This window comes from Parasteatoda tepidariorum, chromosome 7, assembly GCF_043381705.1.
Source record: "Parasteatoda tepidariorum isolate YZ-2023 chromosome 7, CAS_Ptep_4.0, whole genome shotgun sequence".
In the NCBI taxonomy this organism is placed as follows: Eukaryota; Metazoa; Arthropoda; class Arachnida; order Araneae; family Theridiidae; genus Parasteatoda; species Parasteatoda tepidariorum.
In genome coordinates this window covers 17399755-17417162 of record NC_092210.1, presented here as the reverse complement: position 1 = coordinate 17417162, position 17408 = coordinate 17399755, and the positions used below count along the sequence as shown (strand labels likewise).

Here is a 17408-nt window from a genome sequence, read left to right as displayed (position 1 = left end):
GGATAGAACCAGTATCAATTATTAGAAATTTTAAAAAAAAAGCTTTTTTTTTTGGTGTCAGAAATTACGAGAAAAAAAAATCAGACAGAGAATCAAGGGTAACTAAATAAAGTAAAATTAAATTACTTACAAATAAAGAATTAAAGCGCAAGTAATTTAAGAAAACTATGAGCTTTTAGAAGAAGTGCAAGATTGGATTTTAGAATTGTGAGAATATGAATTGCGATATTGAATTTTAAAATCTCAAGAATACTAATTATGATACATGATTTTTAGATCGCGTCCATACTATACATGAGCATATACCACTATGCATGCTTTTCAACCACGTATAAATACAAAAATTATTGTTTAACAATACAAGCCCATAAATACGAATTTCGATTTTGGTTACAGAAATGCTAAAAACAAATTATGATGTTAGATTTTTTAAATCAGGTGAAAAAAAATTACGACATGTAACTTTATAAATTAGATGAAGGAGAAAAACAATGTCTGATATAAGATTGGAAGATAAGATTTTGGATTTTTTAAAACAATATTTTTAGCCCTTAACTGAAATTAACCAAACCATTTGGAAGTATTTTATAGCATTTAACTGTTATATTTAACTATTAATGTTTACAATAAATAATACAAAATATTCACTCTTGCTCTTTAAATACACTTACAAAATAACAACAACAAAAAAAGTAAAAGAACTAAATACCTTCAGTATGCTTTTTTAAAACTTCACTATTAAACTTTAACGCAAATAAACAATCAACATTTATATTTTATTATGGTAATCTATATTATATAAAACGCTAATATGTATGTATCAATTAAACCGATGATACCTCGCGTTCGCAACAAACAGTTTTCATTAATAATAATCAAAAATTGCTTTGCAAATTACAAAAATTGCTTTACACAAATGGCATGGGTTGCATATAAAACAGCAAAAGTCTTAATAATAAATAAAGCATACACTATTTAATAAAGCATACAACATAATTGAGCTTTAAGTTTAATAACATCATAGTGTGTAGTTGTCCTAAAATTTGTTTTCCCTGATAAAAAATATTTTGTCACTATTTGACATTTATTTCATAGTTTGCTGTCCAGAGTTAGTTTTTCGTGTGTATTCAGAACATTCCATTTTCTATGAATACTAATGCAGTTCCAAAAACAATCATGGATTTTCCACTTAATATCTTTTTATTTAAATTAATAATTTGTACAGAAAATTACTTCACAATACAAATGCTAAAACGCACATTTACTGTTTTTTTCTTTCAAAATTATTGAAACCCCATTTTAAAGTGATTTATTAGTGAAATCATGAACTCAATTGCAAATTTTTAATAAATATTGGGATGAAAGAATATTTAATAATTGAAACTGAATATTTTTTAATGCAAAAGTACAATTAAAATTTCTTAATTACTTATCTTAAACTTACTTTTCTTAATTACTTATCTTAATTACTTATCTGTTATGAATTGCTTTTTTTAAAACTAAATTGGTACATTGGTAATGGTCTTTTCTTTAGATCAATGGGAGGCCTGCAATTTGCTAAATATAATGCAGCATTAAGTAAAATGAAATAAAATAAATATTTGTGAAGGAATTTCCAGGGTTGGCAAAAATCATGATTCCCTTTTTTAAAAAAAATTTAATTTAATTTAAATCTTTTTTTTCTACATATTACCAACCAAAGCATCTAATAAATTATTTTGATAATACTTAACACTTAAAAAAAACATTACAGCTGAAAAAGTGCATATTTCTTATTAAGATTAATTCTTATTAAAATTATTATTTAATTATTAAAAACTAATAAATAAAGTCATAATTATATTTTTTCAATTCAAAAGTTTTCAAATAGATAACTAATGAAGATTAAATTAGTTTAGCTTAGACACCATTGTTGAAAGAAAAAAAAAAGTTATTTTGGGTAGCACAAGTCTTGATATACAGGTGCTACATATACGAGCTGCATTTAAATAATTCTGCATTAAAATTCAATGAGCATAATTGAAATATGTTTTTTGGCCAAAAGCTATTTCACATACATTTGATGGAAAACTATAAATAGTCAATTTTTTTCAGTTTATTTTTAATCTATTCTGAAATATAATACTTTAACTACATATCCTTTTCATTACTTTTTAGTAAATAACATTATTGTAAAAAGACTTTTACAAAATCCTACCCAAAATGTTATTAATTACATAGTTTAAAAAAAAATCAGTATGTCAAAATAATAGTTTTTTTAAAAAGAAATCAATGCCTTTTTTATGAAATAATGAAAAGAATATATGCATGTGACTATAATATATTATACATGCATACCTCTTACATTATTTCTTAGTAAAATACCATCATTATCACTGAAATCAAGTTTAAAAGAATCATACCCTAAAGGATGAATTCATTAATTATATTATTTAAAAATATTTATATAATTAAATTAAGAATTTTTTGTAAAAAAATTTAGCTTTTTATTAATGGTTTTTTTTTAAAAAAAAAAATAAAATGATTCAAATTGCAATTTTAATCATAATTTAAAACAAGTTATTTAAATCATACTAATTCTAATGAATTCTGGATATTTTTTGCCAGAGTTGTTTTTAAATATAAAAAATTTATTTTAAATATTAAAAAAATATTTTAAAAATATTAAAAAAATGAATAAATCATATTAATACAATTTTGCCTACACTGATAACAGAAGAAAATTCAAAACATGAACAGAAAAGTAAATAACTTACACAATTATAGTGCGGCTTTCAGGAGAACTCCTCCAGACACCTGTCTCGCGCCATGGCGGGTACTATAGTTATGAGGAAAGGTGACTTCGAATAGGGGTGCGGGGTGAATAGTTTTGCCTTAATCTTAGCGTAGATCGTCGTGAGTAAACCAATAGACACCTTCTTTCCTCCATTTCACTCCCGTTAAAAATGTGCTCTCGCTTATTACCATAGCAGCAGGCAGCCCCAGGCTTTCAGTCTGGAGGAGTTCCCCTCAAAGCTGCACTATACTTCATTTCCATTTATGCTTTTGATCGTAACAAGCATAAGCGTCTTTAACAAGATAAATAAAGAAGTTTTTCTAATTTTTTATAGGATCTTATCAATATCAGAAAATTAATTTGGTGATGCTGTTTGTTAGATTTTCACACACATCAATTTATTATTGATATATTTGTAGGAAAACTATGATATCTAAACATTTAAAAAATTATATATTTATGTTTATTTATGGAAAGAAAAAAAAAACAGATTTCCTGAACTTAAAGGAGAATTTTTATGAGAAAATTTAATATTATTTCATTTGTTTCCTAACTTAAACTATTTATTTAAATAAAATTACATTTTACTAAAAAAAAGTTTAGTTTTTAAAAATAAAAAAAAACGCATTTGGTTTAAACCAATTAACCCTGGTTTGATATCAAAAATCATGTGAATAAAAATCATGATATTAGCAAATTCTGGCGCGGTTTCAAATATTCAAAATAACGAAAATCCGCAAAACCAAAAGAAACCAATTGGCGAATTTATGCCGACAGAGGAAGGATCACATGTATGTAAATGCTGCTGAGATACAAAGAATTCCGCAACATTGTAGAAAAAATCGCATGCTTTTAGGTTTTAAACTAAGAAGGACGATAAAAAAAAAAACAGAATTCCAGGGCTCACCTAGAATACAATCACCACAGGAATAAAAAAAAATGAACATTTTAGTGTCCGCATGAAAAAAAATATAATAGAAAGGAAATTACCTTTAATATAAAAAATTTACACCTCTACACATGATAAATTACAACTATTGAATCACTCTGATATCTCTTTTGTGAAAGTAAATGTTTACCTGCCATCCACGATCAGCAGTTCTGTAGAAAGGGTAATTTTTCGTTATGTAAGAATATATTTCATTTAGAGTCAATTGTCGGTCTTGGGCAGAAGATATAGCTTGCACAATCAACTGGGCATAGGAAAATGGGGGTTTCTGATCATCTCTGGCTCCAACAGGTTCTGAAGTCACAACAGTTTCTGTAACTAAAGACACTTGTGGGTTGGGAATATGCGCAACAATGTTCGAGGGAGGCACAGACTCTACTTTCACTTTCTTTTCTTCTGAAGAGGAAGCAGCAACAGCATAGACAGCAGCAATCTGCAAATCATTGCCGAAGGTGCGACGAGATCCACCCCGTGGACTTGTAGGACAAGAATTGGCAGCACTAAATAGAAAATGATTCAGTTACAAAAGTGTTTTAAAAATAGATAATACAAATACAGTGGTCTTTTATTAATGTAACTATACTTTAACACGTTCGCTGCCACCGACGCACTACAGCGTCAGCACCTCCTGGTATGCTCGATCAACTATGATAAGTTATATGCTCTGTGTTTAGTGTCGCTTTGGAAGTTGAAAGGAGAGGTTGTTTCGGCACGTAGTGAAGCATTATTTTTTTATTTTTTGTGGTTGGTTTTCAAAATTTTCGCTTGAATTTTTTTTATTTGCGTGACTGCCAATATCTGTATATTGTGCTTATTATTTGTAAATATTTTCAGTATTGTTTCATAAATGGTACTACATATACTTGAATGGTATTCTGTTTTATTCCCTTTAAGCTGCTATTTTAGGCAATATACCAGTAATTTCTGAGAATATTGATCAGACGTGCTGGAGCGTCAGTGGCACTCACGACGACAAGTTGAGACTGTGTGCCACTAACGCTCCAGAGCGTCGGGGGGGAAAACGCTCTCTAAACAGGAAAATAATGTTTCTTTGTTTTTATGGTTTTCCTAGTAAAATATAAGGAACATTTAAACCATTAAAACCCTGTTTTGTAATCCAGCTTCTGAGGATGGAAATATCATTTTTAGTGGCAGTGAATGTGTTAAAGCAATTTTATGGTTTTCCTACTGACCTATTAATTACTAGTTAATGCCAAGAACAATGCTTAATACATGACAGGATGCAAAACGAAATTTTCCANTATGCCAGTAATTTCTGAGAATATTGATCAGACGTGCTGGAGCGTCAGTGGCACTCACAAAGACAAGTTGAGGCTGTGTGCCACTAACGCTCCAGGGCGTGGGGGGGAAACGCTCTCTAAACAGGAAAATAATGTTTCTTTGTTTTTCTGGTTTTCCTAGTAAAATATAAGGAACATTTAAACCATTAAAACCCTGTTTTGTAATCCGGCTTCTGAGGATGGAAATATCATTTTTAGTGGCAGTGAATGTGTTAACAAAACAATTTTATGGTTTTCCTACTGACCTATTAATTACTAGTTAATGCCAAGAACAATGTTTAATGTTTAATACATGACAGGATGCAAAACGAAATTTTCCACAGAAAATAAGCACCGTTTAAACACTCTAAAAATATTTTAAATCACTGTTTCAAAAACAAATCATAATAAGAGCAGTAATAAAAATTTCTTTAGATTGTTTAAAGTTCTTCATTTATATACATAAAATATCCATTATTATACAACAAAATGCAAAAAAAATTTCTAATCATGATAAAATAACTAGTTTCTGATAAATATTGAAGGAAATATTGTGTTTTTTTCATAAATTATGGCCACAATTGTCACTTGTAACCGTAAAGATAAATCTCCTTTTAAAAAGGAGAAAATTAAGCACTTTTTACAAATAAGCCCAATGAAAAAAGCACCTATAAGAGATTTTTAAAACGTAAATAAAAAATAAGCACCTCTAAGCACTTTTTAAAAATGCTATGCACATTGCATAATAGCTTAAAAGATAAATTTACCAAAATTTTTCAGGTATTTCAGGAAACTTTCAATAACTTTCTATGTGTAACAATTTTCCATTAAAAAACCCCACTTTTTGATACATCAAAGATTAATTTTTGTGAGGCATCTTCAAACAATTGTATCACTAAAGGAATATATTACATAAAAACCATGCTGGAAAGTGAAATTTTTTCAAAGAAAAATAATATTCAATATTAGAATAATAAACTTAATTCACAAAGACTGATTACTTTTTCTCCAAATTCTAAAATCCGTCATTTCCCACGCATGTTATTAGGAATTTTCCAGGTTTTTCTTTTAAAAAAAATGAAATTTTCCCCGAGCTTTAGTGCCAAACTTTCAGTCTCTGCAGGTTTTTCTTGTTCTCACTGGCCAAAAGAACTCTGAAAGTACTTAAATTCGCACTACATTCAAGAAATGCAACTTACGACTTTTCCAGGTGTTTCAAGAAAATGCCAACATATTTCAAGGTAGTATATTTAATAGATTCTGAAACACCTTAACAATTCAGCTTATCTGCAGGAAAAAAACATTAGCCAAATGAAAATAATGTCAGCAAATTAAAATCGCGTAAAGAGGAATCGTAACACTAAACTATTTCCAGCATATTGATAAACGTAAAAGCATGATTGCACTTTAGTGCACATGTTGCATCGCATACTGTTAAATGCATTTGTTGCAAATCATCTCCTTAAAGAAAATCAAATCTCTTTCAGATTCCTTCAAAAACGAGAAGAAAAAATGCCATCTCAGCTCTTGTAATTTAACAAATAGGGTTGTTCTTTTCAGCTTCAAGTGAGTAGTTTTGTCCTGATTTGGCACAATGATAATCAGCAGTGAGAACCCTGATTCCAGATCACATTTTATCTACTAATTGTTATCATTTTTGGAGCAAAAACAATTGATTTTGTTTTTAAAAAGTCAAATCAAGATGTCCAAATAGTTCGGAAAAAAATTCTCTGATTTTTATCAAACTGATTTTATCCAATTTCCCTGATTTTTTTAAAGGGTTCCATAAATTTTGTTATTATTATTCAGTTATACATACCTCACTCTTAAATAAAAAAAAATAAACATTACAAAATGCTTCTATTTATTTGTTTTAAAAATGGAAAACAAACATTTTTTTAAAGAAACTTATGATAAATCAAATATTTTAAGGAAACATGTCAACCTTAATATCTCTAACTCAAATTAATTCATTTTTCATGACATGTGGGCATTTGAAATTCCCTGACAATTTCCCGATTTTTCTAAATAAAATTCCCTGTTCAGTGGCTACCCTGTTAATACTTGATTTTGTGAAAAACAAACAATTTAGTAAAAAATATTTTTGCAAAATACATTTTACAACATAACTTATGAGAGAAAATCAAATATTTAAAGGAAAATTGTTCCCTTTCAAGTATCTCAAACTCAATTTAATTTATTTCTCCCCACATTTTGGAAATTTTAAATTACTTGACATTTTCCAGATTTTTCGAGATAAAATACCCTCTTCTGGGGCTATCCTGATAATACTTGATCTTGTAAGAAACAAACAAGTTAATAAAAACTATTTTTCGCGAAATAATATATTTTACAATACAACTTACCATACTAATAAAAGTTTACATAGAATATATAATTTACATAGAACAAATATATACTGATTCAAAATAATGTAGTTAAAATGAGATAGGATATGACAGCAAAGCAGGCAATACGAAAATAATAAATAAAAAAATCACAAGGTAACAGGGAGTCAAACAACTAAATCCTTAGCTACTAGACTAGACAGTATTTTTATGACAACAATTAAAACAAGAAATGCTGAGTCTTTTTCAGAAATCTTTAACAGTACTGAACAAATATTTCAGTTTGGCAAATACTTATAAAACTAAATTTTCATGCTTTGTTGCATAGTATCCATAATCAAAAATTTCATATATCAGCTCAGGATATAACTCCATGTTTCCATATGATTTTTCACTTACATTTTAGGTCACACTGTATACAGGTAAATTGATAAGATAGCAATCAAATAATTGAAGCAAGCGAGAGCCATTTCAGTATCAACTACGTCATAATACCTAATTGTGCCAGTGGGAGATGGTGGACTCGAACTATTCCCTTCATGTTCTGGAATACTTATGCGAAGAGGAGCCATTGATTTGCATGGAGAATCTGTTCCATGAACTGGAGGATTATTTTCATCAATTAATGACTGAAACATTATTTTGATACTTGTGCTAGGAAATCGGAAAACACACCTGGAAAAATAAATTTCAGTTAATGTTAAATGAAAATTTGAATAGCTTTCAATTTTCAACTAGATTGTAAGACTTTATTGCACAAACTTTACATCATTTTACGAATAACTAAAATTACCTTTCCTTTACCTTATGACTGGTACAACTGTGAAACAGAATAAGAGCCAGGTTCGAAAAGTTAGGAAAAATAATAGTACAGTACAGAACCCGTTATCCGGAAATCAGTAAACCGGAAAACCAAAAAACCGGAACGAAATTCGATAAATTTTTCCGCCATTTTTTAAAAAAAAAATTTTTTTTCCTGGTAAGATTTTAGGATTTTCCTTTCTTTTTTGAAAGATGTTTACCTTACCATCATTTTGGAAATAATCATTAGTGTATTACTTCGTTTTTTCAAGATTATTTCCAAATATTTTTTTTTTTAGTTGGGTTTAACAATAAAAGAAAACTGCTTTTTGTAGCGATTCAGAAAACCGGAAAAATCAGTTATCCGGAATAGCGATGGTCCCGATCGTTCCGGATAATCGGTTCCCTACTGTAATAAGTTTAACTACCATTCCAATTCTAAGACAAGCAGAAAATTCTGAGAGCTTAATATTTCCCTAAAATAGAGTTCTTTTAGGTTGCAATTTCTCCAAAAAATACAACATATTTTTTTTTAATAAATCTTTTTCAAAGTATTTTTTAAATAAAGTCACCTATTAAAATTTTATCATAATTTCTAAATTTACAAAAAAAGTAAATAAATTTGATTTCACACAATTATTAAATTAACTAACAAATGAATTAAAAAAGTAATGGAAACCAACATATATTGAAACAGTATTGTATTGTATAATCTATAAAACTAAATCTTCAAGAATTCAAACTTATAAATAAATTGAAATATAAAGTTATTTGTGAATATTTAACATAACAGAAATTACCTTTTTATTAAATAGTGACTTTCTTTAACAACAAAAAAAAATCCTAACAACATTGTAAATATGTCTGGAAAAAAAACTATAGAACATATGCTTGTGTATTAAAGAGATGCCCTGCTTTCTATCCTATATAATGTCATCTGTAGAAGTCAGTAATTGTATAGATCTTTGCAGAATGGTGTTCCTAGCGTTGATCCCCGAATCTCTTATAACTTTTTCAAAGGAATGTTAATAAGATGCTTGATATAGAATCTCCTTGTTTGAGATCTCTCTCAATATTGGATACTCCTGAGGCATACACATAGGCTTAGTTGGACATTTAACACTTCGTCATTCTGGCCAGATAAGTTTCGGCGGAATTCCAAATTCACATGTCGCCTCCAGAAACTTATTAATGTTGATAGTCATAGGCTGTCTTAAACAAGGGTGCGTAGCCAAATTTATCACCAAAAAATAAGCACCTTTTAAAGCACTCAAAAAATATTTTTAAGCACTATATACATTAACAAAATACAAAATAATTTTCGAAGACTTTACATGATCCTGATAAAATAACTAGTTTCTGACAAATAAACTCTCTTCTTGATTATATTAGCCATTATAAAATGATCAAGAGATTTTTCGGTTTGATATCAGAGGGTGGAAAATGAAGCCTGAAATTGAGAACATCCTGCAAAATGCAGCAGGGCTGCACATGAGAACGCAATAATCTCACCGAACCCTGCTCAGTTGACGAACATGCGGACTCGCAAGTATTTCATCAAACATGTACAATGATTGGCGCTTTGATGCGCTATGGACGGACGGTATGCCAAAATAGATTGTGGGTGAACGTATAGTGAAAACTTTGAATAGAACAATGTGAAAAGCAAACTTTTGCATAATATGTGGTTAAAATCTACATAGACCCAATGAAAAAAGCACCTTTAAGGGCTTTTAAAACACGAAAATAAGCACCTTTAAGCACTTTTTAAGAACGCTATAAGCCATGTTAAAGTCTACAAAGAGAAAAGTGTCTCTTCCATATTCCTTTGTCCTCTCAAAAATTTGTTTAAGTAAATGCATAGCTATCAACATGAAGGAGAAAAATTCCAGTAGAATCCAGAAACAAACCGAAATTATACAAGAGAAAAAGCATACTGTTATCATATAATATGTAGGGAATTTCGGATATTTTTTAAAAATGTATAAAACAAAGCATAAATACAATACCAAAAAGAAATGTTACATAAAATTTTGAATTACTTAACGAACTCTGTACTTTTACACAATTAAATAAATATTTATTATTTCTTAATTATAAATACCAAAACAAAGCAGTTGGAAAATAGTACAAATAAAGCTTTCTTTTTATTAAATCATTCAATGAAAAATTCCTGATTGTAATAGGTACATCACACCAGCACATAAGATATACAGATTCAAAAATGTAGATGAATTGTTTTTAATGTAAGAGGCAGATTTAGCCATTTTCAAGAAATCATTCTAAAAAGTTTGCTCATAACAGAAAATGTCCTGAATTAATATTCGACATCAAGCAAAAGTCAGTCCGAATTCTGCGGACCTTCTTCCACATTGCCGAAAACCTTTTTTCCTATTGCAAGTACCTTTTTAAAAAATATTTCCCTAAACATAGAGATATTTCTATAAACAGGGGGGGGGGAACGGGAGGATCGATCGAAATCCAGTATGAATAAAATATAAGATCTTGAATGTCAAATTAAGAAGTGCAATGCCATGGTTTGTGATAGTCCAGCTTGTCTTTTTTTGTGGATGCTGAAAATCAATCCATCCTCCCAATTCAATGGGCATTTGTTCTTGGTTCCATGCATCATTAATGATCTTCAAAAGTTTTTTTTCAATTCCAGTACACCAACTTTAAAAAGCTAAGGCAGGGGTCTGTCTAGGTTTTTCTGCGAGGTACCTATTATGTGAAAATTCAGACACAATTTGTGAAAAATTAAAAATTATATTTAAAAATCAACACAAAAATATGGACTTATCGTTTCTTAATAGATATAAAAATAAAATTTTAAGAAAAATTATTTTGTGAAACTATTGTTTTTCCTCAAGTTGAATTTGTGAAACTACCGTTTTTCCTAAAGTTGAATTTGTGAAGGTACCGCTAAGCGGTAGTAAATTCAACCTGGACAGACCCCTGTAACATGTTCTATTTCTGTTCAGTTTCTTAAGAACATCCTCCAATTCAGATAATGTAGGTGTATTAGCCTTAAGTTCTTGTGTTCGAGTGTCAGGCATCTCAACATAATTTTCTTCTGCCGGGCTATCTCTGCCACACAGAGCATCTTAATGTCTCTGCATTATTACATGTTAGCTTACTATTTATTTTCTGAGGGTGCTTATTCTAAAATTAAAAGCTTTTCTATTAACACCTCACTTCCACCGTAGAAAATAAAAATTAAAAAAAGCCACAGTTTGAAAGCCTTTAATTCAAAATGAAGCTTCAATTTAATCCCTACATCTAATTACGCAACCTTCAATTTATGCAAAAGGGTTGGAAATTTAGAATCCATATTTCTGAAAAAGAGTCATATGTTACTTTTATATTTAATGCATGTACTGTTTTTTATATAAAATTTTAAACATCGAGATTAAGTTTCTAACCAAAAATAAAGAATTTTGAACAAAAGTTTTAGAAAATTTAATAGATGCCATTTTGAAAGTGAAGCTGAACAGGATCTGCTTAACTAAACATCAATTTAATTAGTTGAGCATTTATATGCAAGTTGTTTTTTAAACTTCAATCATCTTTGACATTTCAACTTACCTATCTCAAATATAATATCACAGTGCAAACCACTTTAATTCGGATTATAATAAGAACCGACAGCATAGGAGATAGTCATATTTAGTTAATGGTTTAACAGGTATAACTTTTTTAAAAAAAACACTTAAGTTCTCATCACATTACATTGTTAAGAGTAATGACATGAAAATTTTTTATAAAATAAGAATAAGACCTTTCTTGTTGCTTTTTAATCATAGCAAACTTACATAATATACTACATTAATAATCACTCCACATTTCAGAAGAGGGTACATATACAAGTTTAGGAATAAAAAAGTAAGAAAATCAATATCTAGACTTAGTAAGATTAAGAAACAATATCTAGGTAACTAGATTTTGTGAGTATTTTTACTCAGTGTAACTGAGTAATAAATTAACTGTGCAGCTGCAAAAATAATAAGAACAATAGTTAATATGAAAAAACATCACAATAAATTGAAAGTCTATTTGATAGTTACAGTTATTGTTGGATCCAAATAGAAATTCAAAATCAGAATAAACTATCATTTCACAATACTAATAAGAAAATTTCAATTGATAATTCCAAAACAATATTAAAAATATATATATTTATACAACACATTGAAATAAAAGGCTATGTCAAATATATAGCATTTATCACATGATTTGCAAAATTAAGATATCACATTAAAAAAATAAAACATATAAAAAGTTATTGTAAAAGCAATGCGCGGCTTAAAAAGATACAAATACATGATCTAAGCAATTTTAATTGACTAACAGATCTAACATCCAGATTTATCAAATCAGATACCAACTTTATGTATCATGTTTCTAGTTAACATGCATAACAAAACCGCATTATTTTTCTATAAACAAATTGCAGTAATAGAAACTGAAAATTTTAGTCACTGTCAGCCAAAAAAATTATTTGTAATTCCTAACGCTTTTACGGATTTAATTTGCGTAGCACCATAATATTATACTTGTATAAACAAAATCGTAACCGACCTGTCACCGCCAAAAATTGATTTGCCGCTTCACATATAAAATCAAAAGATAATGGAAACAAAAACAAAAAAGGAAGTAGCTCTTATTATAAAACAATAGGTAAAAATCAAACTCTTCTTTATCGCTCTCACACACAGAACAAAACAAATATTGCGTGAATCAGTAAGCCTATGAGGTAGAAAGAACTCTCAATGTTTACATTATTAAAATCAAAACACTGCGCAACAGAAATTACATCAACTGTTTTATTTTATGTATGTGATGAATTACCAGATTAAATCCATTAGCTATATCGAAATTATGATTTTATACGAATGTAAACAAACAAAGATCAACAATATTTTGAAAACGTGGTTCAAAACAAAACACGTTTTAGGCTTAAATGTACTTACTGTTTTGGAAGCTGGAGAGGGGGAGCACCTTTCCTTTGAAATACGCCATCAACAAATACACCATTTTTTCCATTGCATGACATGTAGAAATGCGGACTTTCGAAAGTTACTTCCAAATGTTTTCTTGATATGAAACTCGAATGACCCATGTTTACATCTACATCTCCGACTCTGCTATTACGTCCAATAGTAATACGATTCTGCCGGATCATATATTCGAATTCTCGTCCTTCTAATCTTGCTATAGCTGCCGCTTTTGGTTCTGGACTCCATTGAACTTTAGATGGACTAGCAGGAGCTGATTTTAAAGCTAAAAGAGCCCATGCATCACTATCCACTTCTTTCTGAGAGCTCGCCATAATAAACAATCGTCCAAAATGGCTGCTTCAGCGCGTGGACTTGAAAGCCGTAACTACCGTGAACACACAAACACAATCAATGAATACCAGTATTATTACGATGCGGATAGTCGCATCACAGACGAAAGCGGTATCTCATTGGACAGTCTAGATGAGCGGAAAGGAATGCTTCACCCTGGTAAACAATGTCGGGCCTCGTGCGCATGTCAAAACATTTTGAATGTAAACAGAAAAGTCTGTGAAAAATGTAAACATTTATATGATCTCATCTGAAATAAATGGAAATGGTCAAAAGAAATTTTTACTTTGAGCTATCTGTTCCTCTTAAAATCAATATTCTTTCAAGTTCTTATGCTAAATTTATGTAACGCACCTTTTGTTTTTTAGTTTTCAGTTGAAATTTTAGTTTTACTTCAGTGATTCATTCGTTAAAATAAAACGGAACTAAAACACCGATGGTTTAGCGAACTTTTCGTGTCATTTTGAATAGAGAAATCAAAATATCCTCTCGGATAATGCAGATTAAATATTAATAAATTTTCTATTCGATTGATTCGTGACAATATGTGAGTCACTTTCGGAAATTTTTGACGCAAATGCGTATTTAACCAACCAAGCTGTTCTAATTTGATTTTCTTGATTGATTTTGCATCTGAAACAAATTATTGCTTTTATTTTTCTTCTTAGCTCTCTATATAATATTATTATGTAATTGAAATGATATTTTGAAATCTGCCTTGCATCAAAACAGTATTAAATCAAAATGCGGACATCTTCTCAAACTTAGCGAATATGATCCTCGATTCAACTCGAACTTAAGGCAGTAAAATAAATATTTATCACTTTACCGTTGGCTTTGCTACTAAAAAAAAGGTAGAAGAACAGCTTTAAACTCAGTTTTCGTCAATTTAGCACTTATTTGATATTTGTAAGGGATGAAGCTTTTCAGTGACTTTGGGGTACGAACCTATGACCTTCTCTGTCCTCGTCGGGAACCATCCACTTGTGTCTTATGTTATACATATGAATAATTTTTTTTATTACTTGGTTCCTCTCAAATTTACTACCACTGCTTCATCAGTCAAGATTCGATTACATAATGTCCCATTTCAAACGGATAGCCCTACATTTTAGTTTTACAAGCTCCTCATTTAAATGAGGTGTTATTAATCATAATTATGATTAATAACACATTTTAGAGGTAAACATGAAACTTATGTATAAGAATTTCCACATAATGAAGAAAATATTTGTTATCACAAGCTGTATTTAACATTAAATTAAAGTTTCAACGATTGTTGCACTGTCTGGACAGCTCCACTATGAATTCTTTAATCGAATGACACGAAATCGGAAATTTTTATCCAATTCCTCATCATTTGAAATCAATGCCTCAATTTCTCTTTGCAGTATATGTTAAAACTATAGCTTATATATATATATATATACAAGAAAACACAAAGAAAGTTAAGAAAAACAATATTAATTTTCTTTTTCTTTTTTTTTTTTCATTGTGAAAATGGGATAAAAATCCAACATACAATTCTATGATTAGAAATAGGCACTTCTTAGCCAAATAAAATTTTGCTAGTGTTTTTCAATTAAGTCAGTTTCTCCTTGTTTTAAATAATAATAGTTTATCGGAAAAACTAAAAGTTTGAATATTCATGCATGATATCAATATGAATTAAATTTCTAAATATTGTACATCCCCAATATTGCAAATATTACAAGTACAAATATTGTAAATACAACTCCACACAGAAAAATATGTTTTGAAATAAATTTGAGTTATTTATAAACTTATCAAAATTTAAAATTCATTCAAAAAATTAAAGATTTTTTTTACCATAATGATTTAGTTGGTAAAATATATCTATTAAAAATATACCTCATTAATACCATCTCCATTATCTTATGCATCGAGTTCTTGGGGTTCTTCCTTAAGAAAAAAAAAACTGTAGACTTCTTAGAAAAACATAAAAGATTTCTGCTTTGTGTCATTAAAGGGTACAGGACTATTAGTTATGAAGTAGTGTTTGCTATTTCTGATCACCTATTGCCTTAATTATTTTGAATAATTTTGAGGTTAAGAATGCATTCTTAACCTGAAGATGGCTCACTTGAGTACTTGCTTTGGCACACCAATCTTCCTGTTACATGATTGCCTCACCCTTTCTGTAGGAATCCTATCACGCTTATTACTTACGCTTGTAAAGTCTTGTCTTTCTGAAGTATAAATCACTTGTTTCACAGATGAAAGTAAATTGGATGGAAGATTTGGACTTGCTTGTGATGAAAGCGGAGTTGAAAAAGTTACTTTCCAATATCGGTTAAGACACGAATGCTCTGTTTTTCAAGCTGAACTGCTGTGCATAAATCTTGCCGTGAAAAAGATTAAAGACTCTCTTCAGCGGAAAAGAACCTCAGGTATCTTATCTGTACAGATTCACTTTTCTCACTTCATCTTTTGCGTAACACAGTTTCTGTAGATAAGCTTTGTGGAAATTCAGTCCATTGTGTACGCCCTCGATAGTGTTGCAGCATTTTTCGTATATTCGGGACCATAGCGGTGATCTCGGCAATGATAGAGAGGATCAGTCGGCCAAAGACGCGATTGGCCTAGATATTAATCTTTTGTTTTCTGTCCCATTGTCACCTTGGAAATATATAGTTAGGGAAGAAACTGATTTAGACTGGAACACTGAATTCTTAGCTCCATCAAAAGTTGTGTGGACTAAAAGATTTTTTCCAACTATTTTTTAGCGGAAGTGCAGGAAATTTTCAACTGACTTTAAATTAACTGATTTTTACAGGACATGAAAATTTTATCAACTACACTTTTTTAGGTTCAACTTAGGGAATTGTTATTTTTGTTATAGTGGTCTGGATGTTGAAACTGTAGAGCACATTATATTTTATTGTAATTTATATTCAAGTATCAAGTTAAAGAGAAAGGTTAAAAAAGAAATGAGACACTCGGGTATTTTTGGGGCCAACTGTTTTGTCTTTGTTAAGTGCACTGAAAATCTAAATATTTTACGCAATTTTGTTTACAACTTAAAACTTTTAATTTTGTTCTTTTTCTTTTTAATTTACAATTGTACTTTGCCTGTAAGCCTCATGTTATACTTTGTGGAGAATGAAAAGTTGCGTAATAAAATCTTTATATGTAGAAGCAGATACCTATAGCAAATTATTTGATTAGATGCCCTCGATAAGAGAGTGGTGCAGCGGTTTCCACTTTTTTTTCGGCTATGGAACCCTAAAAAATCGCCTTTCTTCGGTAGAAACCCGACTTTATAAAGGAAATATATAAAGACAATCATGAACGTATGAACCAATAACATTCTACACCTACCTCTTTTTAATTATTATACAAAAAATGATGCTGTTGTTGTTAATTTACGTCGCACTAGTGCTGCACAATGGGCTATTGGCGACGGTCTGGGAAACATCCCGGAGGATGATCCGAAGACATGCCATCACAATTTTGATCCTCTGCGGAAGGGATGGCACCCCCGCTTCGGTAGCCCGACGACCTGCGCGCGAAGTCGAGCACTTTACGGTAGCACAGTTTAACGAGGACCAATACCGCACACCCTCGGTCCCTACGNGTAATAAGTTTAATAAAATCTTTATATGTAATACTGAGCAGATACCTATAGCAAATTATTTGATTAGATGCCCTCGATAAAAGAGTGGTGCAGCGGTTTCCACTTTTTTTCCGGCTATGGAACCCTAAAAAATCGCCTTTCTTCGGTAGAAACCCGACTTTATAAAGGAAATATATAAAGACAATCATGAACGTATGAACCAATAGCATTCTACATCTACCTCTTTTTAATTATTATACAAAAAATGATGCATTTTAATTTTCTACAATTCTTGTATATTGTCAATTAAGTCTTACTCATAATTCAAA

General features: G+C 30.0%; 1 protein-coding gene across 2 annotated transcripts in view; it reads right to left on the bottom strand.

Moving 5' to 3' along the window:
- LOC107449731 (forkhead box protein K1) overlaps positions 1 to 13800 on the bottom strand; it is a 31547-nt gene extending 17747 nt beyond the window's left edge. The window contains exons 1-3 of one of the 2 annotated variants that reach the window (XM_016065358.4): positions 13125 to 13800; positions 7849 to 8028; positions 3856 to 4225 (exon numbers count right to left, since the gene is read on the bottom strand). In XM_016065358.4, the coding sequence (XP_015920844.1) occupies positions 3856 to 4225; positions 7849 to 8028; positions 13125 to 13483 (909 nt within the window). In that variant the 5' untranslated portion in view covers positions 13484 to 13800. The remainder of the gene's footprint in view (positions 1 to 3855; positions 4226 to 7848; positions 8029 to 13124) is intronic. The other variant, XM_071183120.1, reaches the window with a different exon arrangement.
- Positions 13801 to 17408: the final 3608 nt, after the last annotated feature.